Consider the following 22755-nt stretch of genomic DNA (forward strand, 5'->3'; position numbering starts at 1 on the left):
TAAGTAAGTATGGTAGCCAATTATAGTATTTAGATAGTGGTGTCTGTGAGAGGTTTCAAGATTTCAGATCCTCAACCGTCCAAATATAAAGCATATTCTTTTTATAAATGTACTCTCTAATTTTTCACCTTCTAAAAAAATTCACTTATAAAATTTGTCAATTATAAAAGTTTGTCAATCCATATTGTCAATATGGATTGACAAACTTTTAGAAAGTGATAAAGGTCTTATATATCACAGTTTATAGTCCACTATGAGGAAGTAGGCCATTGCAATAAGCTGATGATGATAATGATGACGCTTTTATCATATCATCATCGTCATCATCAACTCATATTCGGCTCAATGCTGAACTGGAGTCTCCTCTCAGAATGAGAGGGGTTAGGCCAATTGTCCATCACGCTGGCCCAATGCGTATTGGCAGACTTCACACACGTAGAGAATTATGAAAATTGGTTTGCAGGTTTCCTCACGATGTTGTCCTTCACTGTTTGAGACACGTGATAATTAATTTCTTAAAATGCATTTTTTACATAAAATATACAAAACACTATTAAAAACTTATAAAAAATACATTTATTATTTTGTGACGTCAATTTATTGAACTCTCGATGATTACAAATAGTTTAATCAAAATGGCCACATTTAGCTTTGGTATAGGCCCATACACTGTATGGACATGAATGTACGGATTTACGCACTGTTTTCATACGGAATCTGGCCACTGCTTTACCTAGAGATTTCTTTAGAGACTCAATCATCACTCTTATGACTCATCTGTCTCTTATGGCAGGGGAGACCAAGTCCTCTTAAACTTGACATAGTTTGTAATATAACATCAACATTTTATAAAATAATTATAAAATGTTTACTTATAACATTATTGTAAAGATGTAAATTTTAAATGGTGAAATTATCATTTGAATCATTAAATACTTAATAAATAATTTGCATGCCAGATTGGCAAGATACATTTACCATCTACATCTACCGACAACCTGTATATATATAATGCATGTATCTGCAAATAAATAAATTGATTGATTGATTGATGTTATACCTACTATTAACCTCATAAAAATGAAGAATGATAAATAGTGGGTAATCAATCGAAGATTTTATTAGTTTTAAGTTTGAAATTAGAAAAAATAAAATTAGAAGTGGCCAGGCTAGTCTATACTTATATAATAAAAGTGGTCGAATTCTATACATTTTATTCACAATTTGAGATTTTACTAATACCATTTGTAACACCAAACGTTACCATGGAATAGTGTACTACTAGCACTATCTAGGATCTATACTTATAATACGAATTCTGTACATTTTGCACATTGAAGATATTTTGAAAATTTTTGTTGGAGGGCATTATATAATCGATACTGAAGCTAAAAATATTTTATTTCGATTTTTTGTCTGTCTGTCTGTCTGTCCGTGTTTTTTTTGTTATTCGGGCATCACGCTGAAACTACTGAATGAATTCAAATGAAGCTTGGCAAGGTTTAAGCCCATAATACGGAGAAAGTTATAGGATACTTTTTATTGTGAAAATAAAATAAGAAAGAGGTGAAACAGGGGTTGCAAGCTTGTATGGAAAACCTGCATTTTTAGAGTTACAGTTATAAAAAAATGTTCATAAATCATAAAAAAATTCAAAATATAATGGGATTAAAAAAAATTATAATTCTAAAGTGGTGAAATAGGGCTTGAAAGTTTACATTGAATTCCACGCGGACGAAGTCGCGGACGTCCGCTAATTAAATATATATATAGTAAAATACCAATTTTAAATAATAAATACAGGTGATTTAAAATTTTTTTTTAAGTTTATATCCATATAATATTTAAAAAACTATTATTAAAAGTAATAAATAATCATTACAAATAATAAATATTAAAAACATAAAGAAAGAAACTCAAGCCGTTTAAATCATAAACTTTTACAATTTTCAAAGTTCTTTCCCGTGGTTCTTTATGAAAACGGCTTTATTTAATACGTCACTGGCTTGACACCTCCTTCAAAGTGATCACAAGGTAGCACGTACGATGTTATTATTCGCTTTTTAGTTTATTTTCTGATTCTGAAGTCGGTTCAATTTTTTTATGAAAAGAAAAGTCGGTCGGTCGTCGGGCATCATAGCGAAAAAGTGACCTTATGTGGATGTTTCGGTTTTGACCCCTAAAACTAGTTCGGTCGGACAGTATCAATTTGCACTGTAAAATACTCAATTTTACATTTTACTAATGAAAGAACAGTGTTTAAAATTAAGTGTTTAAAAAAAATAAGAAACGCGCTGGCCACCCCTCCTATTTTCGAAAGTTCCCCTCGATCAATTCCACCAGAATTCCATCATCAGATCCTGGTTTCCTTATCACGGAACATCTCCTTCGGAACATCTCCTTTCCAAGAAAAAAGCGGTCTGGTATCAGAATCGGTTTATAAACGACGAAGCTGTGCGCGAAAGCGCCACAGAATGCGGCAATTTCATTCATTTCTTTCACTTATTTTCATTTTAACACAAAATTACTGAACGGATTTTTCAGACAAAAAAAGAATTTTTAAAATTGTTTAATAAATGACGAAGTTATAAGGTAACAAAAATTAAACAAAAAAATGAAAAAAACACGCGTCGAATTGAGATCCTCCTCCTTTTATTTAAAAGTCGGTTATTAATTATGAAATATCCTGTCCACCGGTTGTCCAGCTTGAGGGCCCAAGCAAACTGATGGTCACAGGTCAGGGTAAGGTACCTTCTCACAATATGCGTCTCATTGATTACTGCCTTCTATATCCGACCTTTTTTTCTTTCCTTGACTTTTTTTCTTGACCTGCCTTACTCATCAGCTAAGCACAAGTCTCTTAAAGCGTCGGTTGAAGTTATTATACTAACCAAAAGGCGATTAATATTACCGTCGGAAGAAGAATTATTTTATCGCGGAAATTTTGTGAGCAAAGTTCAAGTATTTTAAGGTTTTTCCTTTACATTCTTCAGATTGACCTCATGTGGGACAGTAATTGTGCGGCGCACTGTCGGATCCACTAGCACTATGTTTTTTTTCTATTGACTAGAATAAACCTGTCATCGATAATAATCTTTCGATTTTAGTAGAGCAACGTACTGCTATTTTCAAGAACTAAAGCTGGGTCGTATGATATCTTAACATCGATAAGACCATACTGATGAGCAATCTGTTAATGGATTATCCTGGCTACTTGATTATGTTTGTGCATGTACTTGTCGTTGTCAACATAAGAACACCCAGACACAACATGCCCTAGGGTCTCCATAGGCCGTCTTTATAATCGTGTTTATAACTTTCTGCAGAATTTCATAGACAAATTTTCTTTTAGGACTAGATAGAGTATGAAATGGCACATACCTGGGTTTTAAACTCCTCGAGTTTTAAAAACCCCTATCATGCAACCATTGAATAACACGATTGCGTTTATATTGCAGGCGGGGCTGCTGCCCGAGGAAAGGTATCGCCATTGCCAGATTTAACGACTTTAATAGCGTATGAAACTTTGGTCGGTGATTCAGATTTGTCGTGGTATTATGGCCTAGACCCCAATTTGAAACGCGAAGATTTGGATCCTCCTGTGGGCAGCCAAGCTTCAACGGTTGAGGTGAGCGAACTGTTGTGCTATTATTTGTGATTTCGCCTGTTACTTTGCACCTTCTCTGCTTTTGCAATTTTGTACTCGTGCCAATACAATACAATATATTCATAACGACTATCACTACATTAGCTTACACAGCACAACACAACACACATAACATTTTGTAAATTATTTTACTTTTATTGTAAAGCCTTTACTAACTATAATAATCAAACTTTTACCTAATCGTCTAAGATAAAATAATAAATTAATTGATACAAATAATAAATATAATGAAGACTTAAAGATATAATAAAGCATATTTTGCTTATCATATCATCAGATTAACACAAATAAACAAATGTTTCCTTATATTTTGGCACAAAATATTATGTGATGACAATTTTATGTTTATTTTTTTTTATATAATTTTGTTATTGTGCTTATTAATTATTGTTGTAACGCCAATGAGTACACGATAGACTAAAGGCAGACGTACACAGATCCGCATCGTACGTATCGGACGCATCGCATAAACAAATTTTTATTTTACGGTAGATTCGAGCGATCCGTACTATGTGGATCAGTGGACGCACTTGTATTACTTTCTATACAAAGAATTCGATTCGTTTGATGCGATGCATCTGAGATCCGTCATAACCTATCTGCCTATAACTATCGTGTTAATTTATTTAATTTATTTATTTTTATCCTTGTCTGTAATATGTTCGACATTGACAGATATTTTATCAGAGTTGGGCATAATTCTTACTTTACATTAATTAAAGTGAAAATGTAATAGAAATATCTCCCCTACATGTACACATGGAGAGGAGATATTTCTATTCTTCTATATAGTCTCTCCATGTTAATAATAATAATAATAATAAATTAATAACTCTCCATGTTAAATGGGGATAAATTTATTTTTACTTATCTCAGTTTGGTATCGTTGGATAGGTTTTTGAAAGATGTGAGGGGTTTTCTAATATAATTTTTCGATTGTGATGCGTTTGTGAAATATTAATGTTTTTGTAATTTTTGTTAGAGTCAAGTGTCCCCACTCTGTACCAGCTAAATGTCACTTATGGGTACCTCAGAAAATTCACAGAAGCAGTTTATTTAATAAATTACAAGGAAAACTATAACAGCTAGTAATTGCTATTTAAAAAGTTATAGTCGACCATCTTATAAAACGTACTTGAAGCACGAACATTTTATAAAAATCCCGTTGTTAATCGTTTAGATAAAGTTGTAAGTAATATAACTCAGAGTCTCTTAAAACAGATACAATTTGGCGTGGATATGATAAATTATGCCTACAACTTTTGGATTGAGTGGGGCTTTCTTGTAGAATTTAATATTTAGCCTTCTCTGATGAAGTTAATTTGTCTTTTATTTGTTAACCCGTTTAAGTTCTAACTACTGGAAGGCTTATAAGCTTTGCGTATAATTTGAAATAATCTATCATGACGACGTGGGTAAAATTCATATCCAGGAGCGCTTTGCATCAAACCAACTTTTGATGTTCTTATTGCTCAATATTGTTCTCACCATAAGTATAGCAAGATTTTTCAGTTACTATGATCTAAGTCGGTCACTTGAAAGGCATTAAGATAAAATTTTAATAAGGCAGGGTATTTGTATTTCATTTAGCTACTTTAATTAAAGTAATCCAAATAATGCCCAACTCTGATTATAAAGTACGAGGGATGATCCACAAGTAATGATAATTGATATAAAATAAATAAAGGTATATTAGTAAAAAAAAATATTTCTCTACATAGTCTCTCAGCAAGTCAACAGTCCATTATTTAAAACCCATAATTTTCTTTGAAAAAAAGAAATATTTGCCTTGGCCCTCCAAAACCTCTACAGCAGTCATTACCTCGCTATTGTTGTCAACTTCTTTATCTTATAGGTGTTGTTGTGTACTTGCGCCATAGAAAGAGGTGAAAGTCACTGAGGGCCGGGTTCAACGAATAGGCTAGGAGTTGGAGTAATTCGAGTCCCTTTTCTAGAATCGAAGTCATCGCGACGGCGGCTTTGTGAGACGGTGCGGTGTCTCGTTGAAAGAAGACTACAGCTCGCAGTTTGCGTCGTCTTTCTCCCTTGATGGCCTCCGGCAATCTTCTTATTTGGTCTGCATTGTAAGAGCTCGTAATAGTGGCTCTCTTTTCCAAGTATTCTACCAAGATAATTCCTTCAGCGTCCCAAAAAACGCACGCCTTAAACTTTCCTGCCGAACTTGACACCTTGAATTTCTTCGGCGTCGGAAGAGGCGTTTTTCCAAGTCATCATCTGCTGTTTGGTTTCCGGATCAATATTGTGGATCCCGGTCTCCTCCATGATCACGAATTTTGATCTGTTTGGAATTTTTCGAGGTTTACACTCCCTTTTTTTGCTCATCCGATTGAATCCGATTACATTCAAACCACAGAGACTTTTTTCATATGCCGTTCGTTTGCAAAGATTTTTTGAACACTGCCATATAAGATCTTTATGACCTTAGCTACACGGTTCGATCTGTCAACATGACATTTTTGACTTTTCACGTTTTCTGTAGTGAGAATCGTGGATGGGCGTCCTTCGCGATGTTTAACTTCTGTAGATGTTTCTACCCATCTTTAACTTCTTTGTGGAATAACTAAATATGGCGGAGGTGCAAAGTCCCCCAAACAGAGGTATCTTGATGAAAGTTGATGAAAGCTCTGATTTTTTTCTCCATATTAATGTTTGCTCAACGATTGTTTGTATTGAAAATAATGCACTTCTTAGAATTGACGCCTGTTTATATGATTTTTATGCTGATTTGTGTAATATATATGAAGAAGCAAAAGATATTATTTTTATATTTGTATGTGATCTACAAATATTACTTTTGGATCACCCCTCGCATCCTGTTTTTTTTTTCCTCGCAAAACTAGTGAAAATTGTAAAATACACAGCCTTTATTTAAAATGACTATACAGGCAATTCAAATCAAATCAAAATTAATCTATTTTAAGTAGAGTAGTGTACAAGCAGTTTTGAAAAGTCTATTTTGACTATTTTCACTATTTTTGTTTAGTTTAGGCCAATTTAATAACTTTGACGAATGTTAGTGGACATTTACAAAATTTATCAACTAGCTATAGTTATTATTAATGATTTCGTATTCACTATTTATTTAATGCTAACTGATCAAAGTTTAGATTATAGGTAAACAATATTATCCAGAGGCTATCATAAAGTAGGTAGATGACATTGCCATGTGCTTTTGTGCTTGCAACAATGTGCTTTTCCCATCGTTTTATGGAATACTAAAAATGCGGAAGTTATTGATTTTATGTTAGACAGCTAACATACGTCAAAGTTAATGAGTTGGCTAGAATTTCGTTGGCCATGTAAATCAAAATATTATAGGCCTATTGATATAAAAATTATCTTTACAAAAAAGGTCTAGAATTGCTCTTTCAATGTAAAAACATGAAAGATAATGGTATGGACTCATCACGAAATATCAAAAACCGCTTGACGTATCAAACGTCAAGCGGTTTTTGATATTTTTCATTATTACGATGAAATTTGACAGATTATAATTAATTGAGTAAATGAATAAATGATTTCAAAGAGGTCTAAGGGTGGACGAATTATATGTATGGCAAAATCTACATATGTATATATGTATATTTTGCCATACTTCTCTGAAACGGCATGCCCGATTTTGATGAACTTTTATATGTGTAGTTGGTAGGTCTGAGCTTAGGTTGTGATCTTTTTTCATACCTCTAAATGATAAGGGTGGTCCACCCCAAAATTTTCATTTTCTTTTTTTTAATTTGATAACCCGGCAAAACAAAGTTTACCGCGACAGGTAGTCATGTTAAATAAAATAAAATAAAAATAATAAATAAAATTCAACTGACTTCAAAATTACAAAAATGTTTTAACTTAACTAAAAAGCGAAGAATAATATCGTATGTGCTGCCTTCTGATCAGTTTCAAATATATAATAAACTTTTCAGTAACACAATTACAGAAAAGTTTATGAATATTTTAACTAAGCTTAACAATTAATTAAGTTTTATAAATTGTCAGTGGGTTAGTTAATATTATCTGAAAATTTTATTTTAGTAGTATTGATATTTTTTGTTTTATTATTTTTTGTAAGGACATAATAAAACCTTTTCCAACTGCAGCTATTGTATTCTGTCTCTGGCTGTTCGTTGCCATGATTTTACTGCAACCCTGACTATATCGTCACTCCACCTTCTTAATGGTCTACCTTGTCTATCTTTTGAGTCTCGTGGGTACCATTTTGCGACCATCTATCGTCTGCGTATGTCTACAAGACCGTCGTAAGATCGATGACCTGGAGATGTGGTGTTGGAGACGTTTGTTGAAGATTCCTTGGACAGCATTCAGAACCAACATTTCCATTCTCAATGAACTAAAGATAAAAGAAAGACTTCGGTCGACTGTGCTTTTACGGGTCTTAAAGTTCTTTGGCCACATCTCCAGAAATCATGATTCAATAGAGCGGTTGGTAGTGCAAAGCCAAGTCCAAGGCAAAAGATCCAGAGGCCGATCTCCAACTCGCTGGACGGTATTAGTTAAGGCTGTTAACTGTACTCAAAATGCAGCCAATCGCCAAAAGTGGAGGAGCATTGCACAGAAGGCGTCGCTCATCGCTGCAACCATGACCACTCTGTCAAGAGTGTACGATTAAGAAGAAGAATCGTCTGTTGTTCTTTGTATGTGGCCTGCCCAAGAACATATTGAGTAGCATCTTCTGCTCGAGTTCTTTTCCTGATGGTATCGTTTCTGATCGGCTCTGTCCTTTAACTTCAGTTTCAATAAACTACGCCCCATACCCCTTTGGCATTTGCTCACTTCGTCCGATCTGTTTTTATTTATTGGCCAGCCTTGGGCTGCGTATGTCAAACAAGGTGTTAGGGCAAATATCCATAGCTTTTGTTTTTAATGTTGTATGTATCATCCCTCGTCCTTCCTCATGAAAACTTCCTTCATGGTCCAGTATTTATTCCATGTACTTTTTATTCTCCTATCAATTTATTTTTCTGTGCTAGACTTGAAGAAAATTAAATGACCGAGGTCTTCGACATATTCTATTCAAGAGGATGTGATATAGATTGGCTTCAATTTTGTTTGTTTCATTCTTATTTTATATACGTTATCTATTTTTTATACCCAAGTGACAAGGGGACCACCCTTGTCATCCCAATTTTTTTTAAATCCTTGATAATAATTCACAAGGCAAAACAATGTATTTCGGGTTAGCTAGTTGAGTAAAACTTCTTTATGATGAGTGTAACGAGTACAGTACATTGAAGTTAGGCACCTCGCGCACTACACGGCCATGAACACGACAACCGATAGCTATAGCGAACACGATGTTAGTCGTGTTCGCAATAACTACGGTGGGCTACGGGCAAATTTGTAGCCTCGATCCCGACCGATCCGACCGAAGCGGCTATTTGTCGGGCACATGTTGAATATCCAAAGTGATGTAGGTGATGCTGCCAACGAGGTAAGCGAGGCGTTTCCGTCGTGTTTGAGGCGTAATAATGAGTTTCGATCATTATACGTAGCTTGATCGTAACGACGTTTTGCGGCCAAGTGCTATATCATCGTGGCCGCCTAGTGCGCGAAATACCTTAGACCTGGGCTTTATGTGTGGAAGATGAAGCTTATGATACATGTTAAGTTTATAATCCAACCTTTCAGGATGAGGATGATCTTACCATGGCAGAATTTACAATAATTATCGTGGATATCATGTATGATCGACATTAGATTAGTTTTCGTACACAATTCCATTATGCGAGAAAGTTTCAACGAAGCGGGTCGTTCATGTGCGATCAAATTACCAAAGGAGACCGACTTTTTTGGATCACGAACGTTACAAAAAATTTATAATATATTTTTTTTTCGATTTATTTTATTCCGTTTTTTAATAAATCAAAATTCACTAAAACTAATATTAGCATTCACAATTACTATTTTTTTTTAATGTAAGTATATCCTTTTCTTGATATCGTGTATTTTATAATGTTACTTATCCATCTTATCCATCTTGATTATGCTAAAAATGCTAAAAATGATATTGTTTTAATTAATAAATTACACTAATTTGGACATTGTAACAGTTCGTTCATCAAATATGGGCCCATCGATGTATGAAAAATGGTTGGTCTCCTTTGAATTATTAAATTAAAATGTACCCACGCGTATGCGTGCATGTATGTCTATGTTAACAATCGAGATAGGCTAGTTGACACTTTTTTAAGGTCCTAAATTGTACATTAACGTTCGTAAAAAATAAACATATATTTTTTACGAACGTTAATTAGACTTCAATATTGATTTTATGATTAAACGTCAGAAAACACTGTCCGCCATGATGCCTATAGGTTATCTGTGCCATTACGTAAAGCAAGTCTTGTTCAATAGTATTTTCCTTTCTTATTTTCATTAACAAGTGTAAATACAAATTTTTACAGCGAAAGTATAGTAATTTCCATCTCTGTTTTTAATGAGACTCTAGGAAAACTGTGAGACAAATCATTTAGATCGGTTTAAAGCGAAGTTATCACAGAACACATCTGCTTATAGGTATTTTACCAATCGCAGAAAAACCCAGAAGAAAAAAAAAGATCAGTTTAAAGCAAAAACTCAGGCATTGACGTGCATAGGTTAACAATAACTTTAGGTTCTAGTGACGTCACGAAATGGCCGACAGTATTTTTGACGTATTGAAAAATAGATAAAATGCGAAATTTTTTACTTTACTCATAATACAACTTACTGAAAGCTTGAAAATTTTACTATTTTTAATTAAAATTGCCTTATTTCGGACCCTTATTCCAAATACTATACGAAATTAATATTGTCTGTATAAATTTGGTCAACTAGCCTATTATTGATTGATGACTACATATTGATTTTGTTTTTTATGAGACTTTCGATATAATTAAGTTAATATTAAATAATATTTGTTAGAAAAAAAACAACTAAAAATCTTAAAACGTACTCAAAATTACATATAAAATCATATAGTTTTTGCTTCCTTACATTCGAGTGGTCATTTCTCATTATTGGAATTACAAACGTAAATGAACAAATAAAAAAATACCAATCCAATTGAGAACCTCCTCCTGCTTGAAGTCAGTCAGTCAGTTGAAGATTATTTGTAATTACGTTTAAACGCTCATTCAAATTTTAAGGATTTTACGTATATTGTGACTCCATAATTATGGGGTACTTTTGAACGATCCAGTAACAATCTCAGATACTCTGTTACTTTTAAATTGCTCTATCAATATTTTTTATTGTATACAATAAAAAAAAAAACTGTCATCTACCCTATTATTAATTGTCGTATTAAAAACATAATAATGATGTCTAACACGCTAAATGTTTGTAGATATAAACCTTTTTAAACGGCATTAAGAAAGATGTATTGATTAATAATTATCCAAGTTAGCACAATACCATCTCGTCATTTAACATCAAATGACGTAGAAGTTATGCGTTTACATGACGTGGATAAAAAAAAATAAGTGTTGAAACATAGTTCTTCTACTTATTATTCTCTATTGTCTATTGTCGTATTAATTAACAAAAAAGTATTAAAGTATTAAGTATTTGTCGTATTAATTAAGAAGTATTATATTTCTGACTATTAGATAGGCAGTTGTCGTCAGGTAGTTTGCAAGATTAATGTTAGATATATTGTCACTTTAGATGTTGTCATAATATTCGTAATTGTATCCAATACTAATACATACTAATATGATATATATATGATAGATGCGAAATTGAAGTAATTTGTTATGCTTTCACGCTTCAACTAGTTATATTATATAATCGTTGTTAGGATGCACATAGCTTGCATAAAAATATTTATACACTATTTGAAAAAATAAGAATATATAAAATATATAGAAAATTTCTAGACATCACCTTTAAATTTTTAAATTCTCGTTAATTGATAATATCGATAGTTATAGTCTGGCTAAATAGGTGAGATAAAATACGTGAACGTTATGTCAGCGTGTATTATCCTTGTCCTTGGTGTCGCATGAAATCATGTTGTCAACAATTAGACCAGGCGCTCTGAGGAGTTGAATGTGCATATTATGTGGACGACAGTCTGTTCACAGTTTTGAACTCAGAAAAGCATGCAGATTATAGATGGTACCAGGAGGTGATTTTGCTCCATTTTTTTTTTGTATACCACCACCACCTTCAATCTATAATTTTATATACAAGTGTATTCTATTTATAATTTTATATAAGTAATTTTATTTTCGGAACATCAAGTATCCTATGTCCTTCTTCGTATTCGGCCTCACATTGTGCCAAGTTTCTTTTAAATTCATTAAGTCATTCCGGAGTAATGTATGAATTCTTGTTTTTAACTTTATTGTTTTTTCTTTATATTTTTATTATTCTTTTTTTGGTTACATTGACCTTTTTTCTCATTTAAATTGGATATCAATCTATAATTATTTAAATTATCGCATATAAAGATGTAAAAAGTAGCTGCCAAATAAATTTTACGCACTTAGTTTTAAACAAAATATATATTTATAAATATGATTAATTATTTACACATATAAATCTATTTAATTCCTTATTAAAATATATTATTTTATATGGGATCACAAGAACATCAAGAGGATAATATTATCTTTTACAATAGTTTTATTTGGCAAATAATAGTTTCGGAACTAATACAATATTAAAGAAAAGTAAGAAAAAAAGTAATCCAATTAAGCTGAATTCGACGCGGACGAAGTCGTGGACATACTCCATTTTTTGTAATTTTTTCAAATATAAAAGTTGAACTGGAAAAGTTGAGGGTTGAACTCCTGAAAAATTGTTATCTCGCCTCGTTAGCCTTACTATGTCCCTATTAAATATAGGCCACAACGGCTAACACCATTGTTAGGAGTTTTACTCGTATTTATTGATAAATGAAAATCAAGTTGTATATGTTTATTATTGTTATAAAATATAAATATAAAATTTAAAATATAAAATTGTATTCAAAAATTTTAGTACTTAAGATGAAATATTATTCAACTGTAATTAGCCTCAATAGCTCAACAGTTAGAGTGGTCGGACTTATCACGGACGGGTGATGATTCGATCCCCACTCACGGTCTATTGCCGTGGCCACTTCTAATACAGTATTTTCCTTCTAGTCGGAGGGGAAGGGGAATATTGGTCATATATGTAATTCGAAAAAAATAAGTTTTTCTTCAATATAAAGGTTCCAATGGATAAAATAATATATTATAATGTTAATCAAACTGTTTATAGCACGTTCTTTCATCTAACCAAAGAAATAATGGTGAACAAAATCATATTTTTTATTACGTTATAATATTCCCCTAACCCCCTAATCATCGTCATTGGTAGTAGTTATTTAAGGTCTAGTCATTCCTAATTATAGGAGAGGTTATATGCGGCTTAGACTCACCGGTCTGCTCTAATCAGGGGCGTAGCTACCGCCATATCAGCCATATTAATGATACGCCCCTATAATGAGAGGCCGCTGTAGACCGGGGCTAATTGAAAACCGGGGAAATTTACTAATTTTTGCTTTCACACTTAGCCCCCTAAGTGTGAAAGCAAAAATTAGTAAATTTAATCCTCAATCCTTCTTAATCTGAAGATTCCCGGAGAAAATAACATTTTTCATGTTTTTTTTTTCGGGAATCTTGAAAACTGCTAGAGATTTTTAGGATTTGCCGCACATCAATTGAGCCCCCCAACTAATTTTGATACAAGGCTCCAAGGCAAGCTACGCCACTGGCTCTAATGCAGATTTGTGGGCTTAGGTGATTTAGCTTGTCTCTTTAAACCCTTAATAATATTGTTATACTATAAATCTATTACACGTGTATCTATATCACGGCTAGTTGTAGTAGAGCTCATTATATTAGAGTTCGTCCGGGGAAGTACCACGGCCATGCTTATTTATGACGCCATCTATAATCGCTGTAATAGGGTAGATTACTGCATTCGATTACTAATTTAATGAGACTCCAGAAAACGAAGTCAATGTTAAATAATAATAAAATAAATACATAGAAACATAGATTGTCGAGATGTTCTTCTAATAAATAAGGTGATAAATTTTCAAAACATACAAAAGTTTCATTATGAAATTACATGAAAAATGAAATATTTCTGGCTTCCTATGGACGGACAACAAAGATGTTTGTAATTTTGTTTGACACCCCATATTATGGTCTATAATGATTTCACGAAATTGTAACGTCATAATTGTGCTGAAATTAGTATGAGACGGTTTTGGGCGATTCATTCATTCATTGGGTAACGCTCTTTATCTCTAAAAGTCGCAAATACCTTGGTACTTCTACAAAATTGTTCTACAATTACCATACCCTTAATATTTACAATAAAAACTGTCATTTACCCTGTTACAGACAGATGAGGCTTGATACCGATGCCTCAGGTTGGAGGTTCATTTGCGCCATCAAAGTTTTGCTCTGTAAGAGCAGTATTTTTCAACAACATATTAAAGAGGTAAAGTTTGTGGTGTTGTAATCTCTAGAACTTCTACTAAAACGATTTTTTTACTACTAAAAAATCACATTATTTGTGAGTGTCACCAGCCCTACATAATATTTCATCATCTGTCATGGTTATTTCGATGAAAATGTCATTTTTACACCAAGAGGCAGTATTTGGTTTTGCGATCATCTAAAATGTTTATTTTAACGAAATTACGTTGATTAACTAACGGGTTTACTTTAAAAGGACGTTATTACTTGCTACTGCGGTATAATAAATGCCACTATATAAAACACAGATTTAGGATGTAACAAGATTTATAAAGTGCCAATTCTTTGTATTGAAACCAACGTATCCGGGGGCGTGGCTTAAACAAACACATATATACTGATAAATTCTTCACGTAATTGGCTGTTTAATATTTAGTGAAAAAAGAAATAATATTCAACCCTTACATTAGAGTTGAATATTATTTATTCCTTTTGTCACAGAACAAAATACAATGTCAGTAAACAAAACAAGACTGCTAGTACATGCGTGGAAACGCTTGCGAAGTTCCGCACACCCGGGTGTAAGCAGGCCACGCCCCCTTGCTATTTTTATTGCTAAAAGCGTTAGTTTTTAGCACTGTCTGTCAGACAGACAGAAGCTTGCCTATGACACTCATAAATAACGTGGCTCTTTAGTAGTAAAACAATTTTTGAAATCGGTTTAGTAGATCTAGAGATTACCCCCTACAATACCACAAACTTTACCTCTTTATTATGTTTTTAAAATCCAGGTGTCCATCGACATATAACATATATCATGGTGCATGGTCTTCCCTGGTAGTATTAGTATTAGTAAAGTAGCATAAGTAAAAGTAACATAGTAGCATAAGAATAGGAAATGCAAATGCGAAATATTAGTCCATATAGGTATTTAAAATATTCCGCATCCAAACAGCTTGACTAAACGAAGCATGAAAACGAGCCATTTATGTCAGCAACGCATTCTTCGCTGGCGATGGCGTAACATCTCAACGGTCTGGTTTTTCAGCTTGCTCACCTGCATCTGCTATTTGAAGCCTGCTAAGGGAATAATTACATATAATTCAGCTAAATAGTTCATCACAAATAATTATCTCTACATCATATAATTGTTCATCTCTATCTATTTACAAAAAAAAGGAACATAAAATCAAGTCTACTATGTTTTATCAGGCAAATCTTTATGATTTATAACTGCTTACAGAGCTGATTAAATGTAATTATTCTCTAAGGCATAAGGCTAATTTTTGCATTTTATTCTTTAAAAATAATTTTGTAATTAAATATTTATAATCAATTAGAATCTAGGGAATTTTATTACTCTTCCATTAAAAATATCCTTTTAAAGGACATTATTAAAATATGCCCCAGGATGTCTAATAATCATATAAGCATATTTAACAATTTAAAAGAACCAAATTCTATAACCAATTTTGATAATGTCCTTTGGCTGTACAGTAAAATAAATAAAAAAGACTACAAAATATGCTCCATATCTGCTTCTTTCTTAGTTTCCTTGACACGCCTTAATTACTCATGATTATTATGAAATTTTGCGTACACACTAAAATGATAATCATGAAATTTTGCATACACACTAAAATGATAATCACGAAATTTTGCATGGAAATACATAGCCATCCCTTTAATGGTTGATAGTAGGAATCATTAGCTATCAAATTGCGGTAGTTTAGGTTTCTGTTCTTTTTTGTATTAATATTATGTAATAGGTTTTTAACCAACTAAAAACACCAAAAACAACTACTAAATACGTAAATTTTATTTTACAATCAACTTTGAAGTTGAGTAACCTGCATTTCTTAAAATAAGAGATAAGGCTTTTTATTCGAAATCGGTACATTTTTGCCCCATATAACCTAATGCAATGTGATAGCTAGATAGTAGATCCTTAATATCACCCCTTAAAGGGATTGCAAGTATTTCCGAAAGGATAGAAAAATAAACACGGGTTTAAACTTCAAAATTATTGCAAGCCAAGCTGAGGACTATAAATATTACTCAGTAAAACTGTACTATGAAAGTTGTGTTGCTTCTCAGCTGCCGAAATGCCTAAATTATAGAAAATCTTCTAGATACTAGGTGCAATAAAATAGGCCTTGCTGCTGCGTGTTCGAGAACTCATCATGGGATGGCGACCGCCGGATGCAAATGTAGGCTACCATTCAGTCATGTGCACAAACTGAAGGTTCTTTGCGCCTTTAATCGCAATAGGCTAGTTGACACTTTAAAAGGGTCTTAAATTGTTCGTTATTGTAGTAGATTGAAAAAAAAAATATATTTTTTCGAGTCATAATTATGAAAATTGTAATTTTAAAATATTTTTTTGGCAATATGAGCTTATGCGCTATCTGCTATGATGCCTATATTTTATCTGTTTCATGACGTCACGTAAACACTAAACCATAATCAAACGGTTGTTTGGCAAAATTAGTTAGACATTTATTCCTCTAGTGACATCAAGTAACATCGTGACGTCACAATTGGACGACAGTGTTTTTGACGATTGAAAAAATTGAAAAACTACATAATTTTTTTAATTATTTTTTCTATGATATCCCTAGCTTTTATTAATTAATATCGATATATTTCAGATCCTTATTCCATGTACTATACGAAATTAATATTGTTTATATTAATTTTGGTATAAGTCAACTACCCTAATATGATAATCGGCGTGCAAAGACCTAAGTGACCTGAAGACTGTCTTTGTTAAAGGTATTTTTGACAAATCTGTCTGTAGGCTTTAGACGCGTAACACGACATAATAAGACATATGTCGTACTATAGCGGCTGAATCGAAAATATCAATCTCATTGAGTTGAGACGAAAGAGAGAGCAATATTTCGACTCTGCCGACATATATTTTTCTCTTACTAGAGCGGCTAACAACCAAAATCTCTACCGCTAACTCTTGGACCACAATGCAGAACTGGTAGCAACATTATCTTTGTAATACACGACGTAATAAGGAACATTGAAATAATAATAATCAAAATACGACGAATACGATGAGGTAATCTCTTAATATCAATAACTTGACCTCTTATAATGAAAGGAAGCACGATCATGTAGAAAATTTCACTTAAAAACTGGCCAATTTTGCTATGACAGTTTCAGAGCAAATTCAACCTTAAGGATTGAATTTAAGGTTGAATTTGCAAATGCGACTACTTGAATTGAGTGCCACGAAGTTGTGTTTAGCACTCATTGAGTGGGGACGTTTTTTGGTCGCTAATTGTGCACTTTTTAATAGGAGATCGATTCACCATTTTGTACTTATTGACCAAAAGTACAAAATGGTGAATGTTCGAAAAAAAAAGAAACAATAAAACGGTATACTTTCTTTTTCAAAATAAAAATTCGTGTTAGGTATTAGTGTTTGGAATTTCTTATTATAATCAAAGCAATGTGAAAAACTATTGTCTAAAAAATCACAAAAGTTTTGTGATTCTTTTAGATTTTAGAGTACCTATTTTACATAGTGGTCCAAGAGTTAGGTGAAAGGTACATGAAAACCTAAATATATTTTTCGGGCTAAACCGCCCGTCGAACGAGGTAGGTATGTGACGCATGCTGGGCCTAATGGTCAGGCTCAAGAGCTCCCGCAGACATGCAATAGCAAGTTGGCTGACTAAATCGCAGAGTAATCTAATAGGTATAGTGGTATATGGTAATAAGACCTCGCACGTCTCAACTAAATTGGACACCTATCGCATCAGCATTCCGATTTCCTTTCTATTAATAAAAAGTTATCCAAATAAATTGTAAGAGTATGCATTAAAGTCGGCCAACTTACACATGTCTCCGGGTACTCTTGACACGTCTAGATAGCTCATGCTCTCAAACAAATCTGCTAGACTTTTCGTCAACGATTCACATCATCTGATAAAGTATGTCGGAGTATGACAGGCTCCGCTTACTATCTACCTCTTAAAAAAAATAAGTAAAAAAGGACCAGCATGTAAAAAGCCCCGATGATTAGAATAAAGTTTTGCAAAATGGCGACCTCCGTGACATTAGTTTCAGTTTTGGCCACTTTGAAGAAAACTTCGAGGCACTATATTTAAGTACTAGCAGCACCTCGCGGTTACATCTGCGTAGTTTCCTTTCCGTAAAAGTAGATGTAGGCTGTAGCAATCGAGGATAGTATACCCAGTCAAAGTATTAAGTAAGTATATTAAATAGGCATATTATACAAAAATGTTATAAAGCATGGAAGATTTTTGAAAGTACTCGCATTAAGAAATAATTAACTTAATAATTAAATCAATAGGATTCCTTCAAACTTACGAGTCTGGCTAATGAAAGCAGAGACTGAAAATCACCTTTACTCGTATTAAGAAATAATTAACTTAATAATTAAAGCAATAGGACTCCTTCAAAACTTAGAGTCTGGCTAATGAAAGCAGAGACTGAAAGCACCTAAATGTATAGAGTCGTGGCACATAGCTTTGTTCTCAGTTATCACAGATAACATGGTCAACGATGATTCCGTAAACAGAGAAGTAAATAGACAGTATTCATGGCATTCCATCAATAAAGAGAACAACTTATGTTTTGTTAATCAGTAATAGTTTAGTATACCCAAATTAAGTAGAATCTAATTAAAAAATATATAAAATAAACATAGTGGAAGCACTAGATTAGCTTAGGCCTCAACTTTTAAAAATCTAATCTATCTATCTAATTATAACTACTTTATTATTCTAATTATAACTACCTAATTTAGCTTGAAAAATATTGTTGAAAAAATGTTTCACAGTAGTATTCTCTGTCTATGATGGTTCGAACTATAAAGACAATTTAGGAGTAGCTTATTTTATTGATCTATTATTTTTAAATGCGGGCAACACAACTTTCCATAAACGCAAGAAAGAGACAAAATACTTTCGGCACAGCTCAGTCGTCTAAACGTAATCCTATTAATTATTGCGATTAGTTTATTCTAGGCTAACCATATCCACTTTATACTCTATACGGTATTACGGTAAGTCCAATCTTGGTATTCAATCAAATGCGAAGAGGAAATATATAATCAAATGATCTCGTTTGACATATTTGTAGAGATATTTTATTCTTAAAATAGATCGACAAACATTTCAAAGTTGCATAGTTTTTCATAATGTTTTGTTAAGCATTTGGCTTGCTGTTTCGCATAATGGGTTTAGGGTAGTGATCTAATAAAAATAGTAGTTCAAAGTGGTACTCTTAAATTTTAATTTTCTTTAGAGAAAATACTTTGGACGACTATTTGTTTTTTGTATTGATTATTAACCTTATTATTTATTATACAATTATACATGCATAAAGCTTTAATTTGATTAATGATCTTTTGTCTTTTTGTCAAAACAACATTGATAATGGCACACATTCTTTGCTCACTGCAGCAATTGTTATACCTAAATATTGACTGTGATTGGAATATACTTATTTTAAATAAGGGCACAAATCGATTTCAATCGCTTATCATATATTAGGTACCATTATATAGATGACTTATGGTGACTTAGGTAGTAATTGTGAATTTGCGCATTGCGTTTCAAACTTTGAGCATACAGCATTGACCTCTTATAATAAAAGGATGCACAATTATATAGAAAAGTTCACTTAAAAACTGGCCAATTCCGCATTGACAGTTTTAGAATTATTGGTAAAGAAAATTATACCTAAAGGCCTTTAAATATAGTCCAATATTCAATAAAATCCCCAATTCAGAGCAAATTCAACTCTTTGAGGATTGAGTTTAAGGTTGAATTTGCAAATGCGACTACTTGAATTTAGTGCCAAGAAGTTGTGTTTGGCACTCATTGAGTGGTGACGTTTTTTAGTCATTGATTGTGCATCCACTTTTTAATAGGAGATCGATGGGATGTGACTGATTGTTGGATGGTTGTCTCAGATAATAAAAACCAATCTTCTATCGATTGCACTTACACTTACTTGTGTAGTGCAAAACTATTCATTAATACATTGGATATGGAAAAATAGATGGAGTATTTCGGACTTCGTTCGATTTCAATTTTAAACATACCATTCTCAAATTATCGCTACAGATACAATATGCAATTCCACTAAGAACAATATAATATACACACTATTTTCCAAGTAACTATAACTGCTAATCATTTAAATTAGCGCAGATCTTGTATATACCTGTAAATCATTCCTAAAACTTAACCAAAATTACTTACAAAATATAAGTATGTAACGCATAAAACACCCAGTAACACGCATGCAAGCACACCGCTACTAATACAAACCTATATATAGATTTTTTACTAATAACAATGAATAAGTAAGTTGTGACAATGTTTTTTATTTATAGTAGTAAGGGCATAGCACAAGTAGCAACTTTGATATATATTACTTTTGCGGTAACCGACAAAGAGCAGCTTGTACGATTTTCATATTATTTATCCAAATAGCGAGTTATACTGATTTCTACAGTTTTTGGTACAATCGGTAAAATAATAATCAGTACCAAGCTGCAACAAACAAAATTACAAGTGTTTATCAGTAGTGTCAAGTAGCTGGTTTCCACGATTGATAACTAACTTGCAACGTAGGTATATAACAACTAAATATCTGCACCGTCCCTCATACTTTTAGTTGTAGTAACCTTAAACTAGGCCTTTGTTTGTTTGTTTGATGAAATATCCAACGGTTAATCAAAAGTTGTATAAAGTTCATGATTACTTAAACTCAAGTTGCTACGTGTGCTGAGCAGCGTAGTTAGAATGTAATTTTGGGACCATTAAAGGGTATTTTTTAACTGGTTGATAAGTCCATTATTTTTAGGAAAGGCGTCTCTACAGTTGGACAACTTATTACTAGTTTAGATTCTTTGGATTCGATAATTACGTTTAATTGTTGTTACAGGTTCCCCGGTGGCGTATAAAGCATTACACTAGTAGTTATACACTAGAGGGCACAGAAAATCTTGATGATAAGGTATTTGAAAAAAGGCACCAAAAATATGAAGCCGAGGAGAGGAGGCAATTAAAGTAAGGTTCATTCTTAATAAGTCAATGGTGTCAGGAGTGGATAGAAAAATTGAAACTCAAAGTTATAACATGCTGTTTGATTATATATTGTACAAATTAATAACATACATACAGATTTTCATACATAATCTTCCCGTATTTCGACAAGTTAAAAAATTATTATACTTCAATTCCAGGTGGCATATGAGGAGGATAAGGGAACAACGCCATGTTGAGAAACTCCGTCAAAGGCAACGGGACTCCTGGTGCAGTTCACCCGTTAATCAACCTTCTGTATATACTGTGTGGCCTCGACCTCAAAGGGATGCAGAGTTTATTGAAACAACAAAAGTGTTACCTGTAAATGCTTTCGGGGAACCTGTGCCAAAGATGCCTGACTCGTTAGTAACTATTTTCCTTTCGCACCTGAAAAGTGAAACCTTTCGCTTTTCAGGTGTAAGTATTGAGACATACATAGTGTATGCTGCGAGGCAACATACACTATTTTGACAGTCGATCTGAAAGAGTAAACTCCATTCGTGTGTCGAAGCTGACACACACTTTTTTTAACTGATGTTTTTCTAATGTTGTGCTTTGGCTTGCGCTTGTCTACAATTATGCCCGATGGAAAGCATTGATGAGGTCTAAGATGAAACGCACTTGCCTAGAACATGCCTATTCACTCTTACCTATTCTGTTAAGCGTCACGCAAAATACGAGTACCTTTTAACTTTACGAAGACATTGTTGATTTTCTAAAGGCAAAAAAGCTCAGAATTTATGTCGTAGTCGGAGTCCAGGCCTTATTTATTCTAACGGCTCATTGCTGCCGTCACTCCCTAGCAATTCGTCATAATTTTTTTAGGAGGGGTATTAATTGAAAAGTGAGAATGATATATATACTTCTTGGTAAGAAAAAATATAATATATAATATAGTTCAGATATTTGTTATACTAATAAAGCAAAAAGTTTTCGATTCTCAGTTGGTTTTTTTTCTTAATGTGATGATTTTATTTCGTTTCGAAACGTGTGCGCGAAAATGGAGACAATTGAAGTTCGCGCGGTAATAAAATAAGAAAACCTAACCTGTGCATGAAACATTTCAATGCGGAACAAATAAATTAAGACTTGCGAGAAATATAAGGTGTTAATGCTCCTCCATATTCTACAATTGCACGTTGGTGTAATGAGTGTAAGCGAGGAACAACTTCCACCAATGACGGACCACGATCGCCTTACGACAGCAGTATCAAAATAAATGGTTAAAAAAGTGAACTAATGCAGCGGCGTGGCGGACGCCATTTTGCTAAACATACCAAAAGTTTTATTTGACGTCTGTGACACGGCAACAGGAACACCCTCACTGGGCCGGACAAGTTTCTGGCACTATACCCTCACTTGGGCATTGAACAGACTGATAGACAAAAAAATAAACATTTGGCTTCAGTATCGATTAAATAATGTCCTCAACAAAAAAATCAAAATATCCCAATGTACATAATATGACCTTTTACAGTTTTATTATAACTAATCATTAGTTATGATAAAACTGTAAAAGCGCAATGTG

General features: G+C 33.1%; 1 protein-coding gene across 2 annotated transcripts in view; it reads left to right on the forward strand.

Moving 5' to 3' along the window:
• The window catches only part of LOC112057663 (uncharacterized), a 45133-nt gene that overhangs the window by 16178 nt on the left and 6200 nt on the right, over positions 1 to 22755 (forward strand). For both annotated transcript variants that reach the window (XM_052890588.1, XM_024098153.2), the window contains exons 8-10: positions 3459 to 3628; positions 21085 to 21209; positions 21386 to 21589. In XM_052890588.1, coding sequence (XP_052746548.1) covers positions 3459 to 3628; positions 21085 to 21209; positions 21386 to 21589 — 499 coding nt within the window. The remainder of the gene's footprint in view (positions 1 to 3458; positions 3629 to 21084; positions 21210 to 21385; positions 21590 to 22755) is intronic.

This window comes from Bicyclus anynana, chromosome Z (assembly GCF_947172395.1).
Source record: "Bicyclus anynana chromosome Z, ilBicAnyn1.1, whole genome shotgun sequence".
NCBI lineage: Eukaryota > Metazoa > Arthropoda > Insecta > Lepidoptera > Nymphalidae > Bicyclus > Bicyclus anynana.